Below are 814 nucleotides of genomic sequence, written 5' to 3'. Positions count from 1 at the left end.
CTAAAAAATAAAGAAAAAAACGAAAAAAAAGAAAATTTTAAAAGAAATAAAATTACTGAACAATTGAAGAAGATTTCAAGCCGGTTTTTACGATTTCAAGAATTATCTGACACAAAAATGGGTGAAAGTGATTTATCGATAAATTATCACCCAATCCAAAAATCCTGTAAATGTTGAAACAATGGAATGGATGATGGTGTTGTTGTTCATATTTCTTCCATTTCTTCCTTATTCAATTCATTGTTGCACACCACGATATCAGGAAGAATTACAATACTTAGATTATTATCTTGGTATACAACCTGAAAATTTGGGTAATTTGCATGTTGAAGGTATATAATTATATTTTAAGTAACTTTTTTTTTTTTTTTTAATAAATAAAACTATTAGTGATATTATAAACTTTTTATATATAATTCCTTTTGCAAAATCTTTACAAATGAGTGATCGAAAATTTAAGAAAATTTTTAAATGATTTAAAATTTTCAAAAATAATAAGTCAATTAGTTTTTTTTCCTTTTAATATTCAAAAAATATTTTGATAATTTTTAGATTCTTTTTCATTTCTTTTTTTGTCTTTTTCTTCTGCTTTTCCTTCAGAAACAACGTTAAAGCAATATGTAAGCAATTCATCGAAGTTAAATTGTCAATTCAATGCACCATGCGCTTGGATGAATGCACCTGATGATGATTTATTGGATACATCGGATTTTTATTTATTTGTCAAAACAAACAGTAAATTATTTCCACCACAAATTCAACCAGGACCATCGGATCCAACAAAAGGTTTTTTATTTAAAAAAAGAAAAAATAG

The 814-nt window shown here is 24.9% G+C and overlaps 1 protein-coding gene across 1 annotated transcript; it reads left to right on the top strand.

Annotated features, from left to right (window-relative positions):
• Positions 1 to 600: 600 nt before the first annotated feature.
• On the top strand, positions 601 to 786 carry LOAG_16083 (hypothetical protein; the record flags this gene model as incomplete). Its single annotated transcript, XM_003151571.2, has 1 exon — positions 601 to 786. A coding segment is annotated over one exon (185 nt), but the record flags the coding sequence as incomplete, so codon positions are not given.
• Between the last annotated feature and the right edge of the window lie 28 nt (positions 787 to 814).

Source organism: Loa loa (genome assembly GCF_000183805.2).
Source record: "Loa loa unplaced genomic scaffold supercont3.3940, whole genome shotgun sequence".
In the NCBI taxonomy this organism is placed as follows: domain Eukaryota; kingdom Metazoa; phylum Nematoda; class Chromadorea; order Rhabditida; family Onchocercidae; genus Loa; species Loa loa.
Note: the sequence above shows the minus strand (reverse complement) of the source record. Positions and strands in the feature narration are given on the sequence as shown.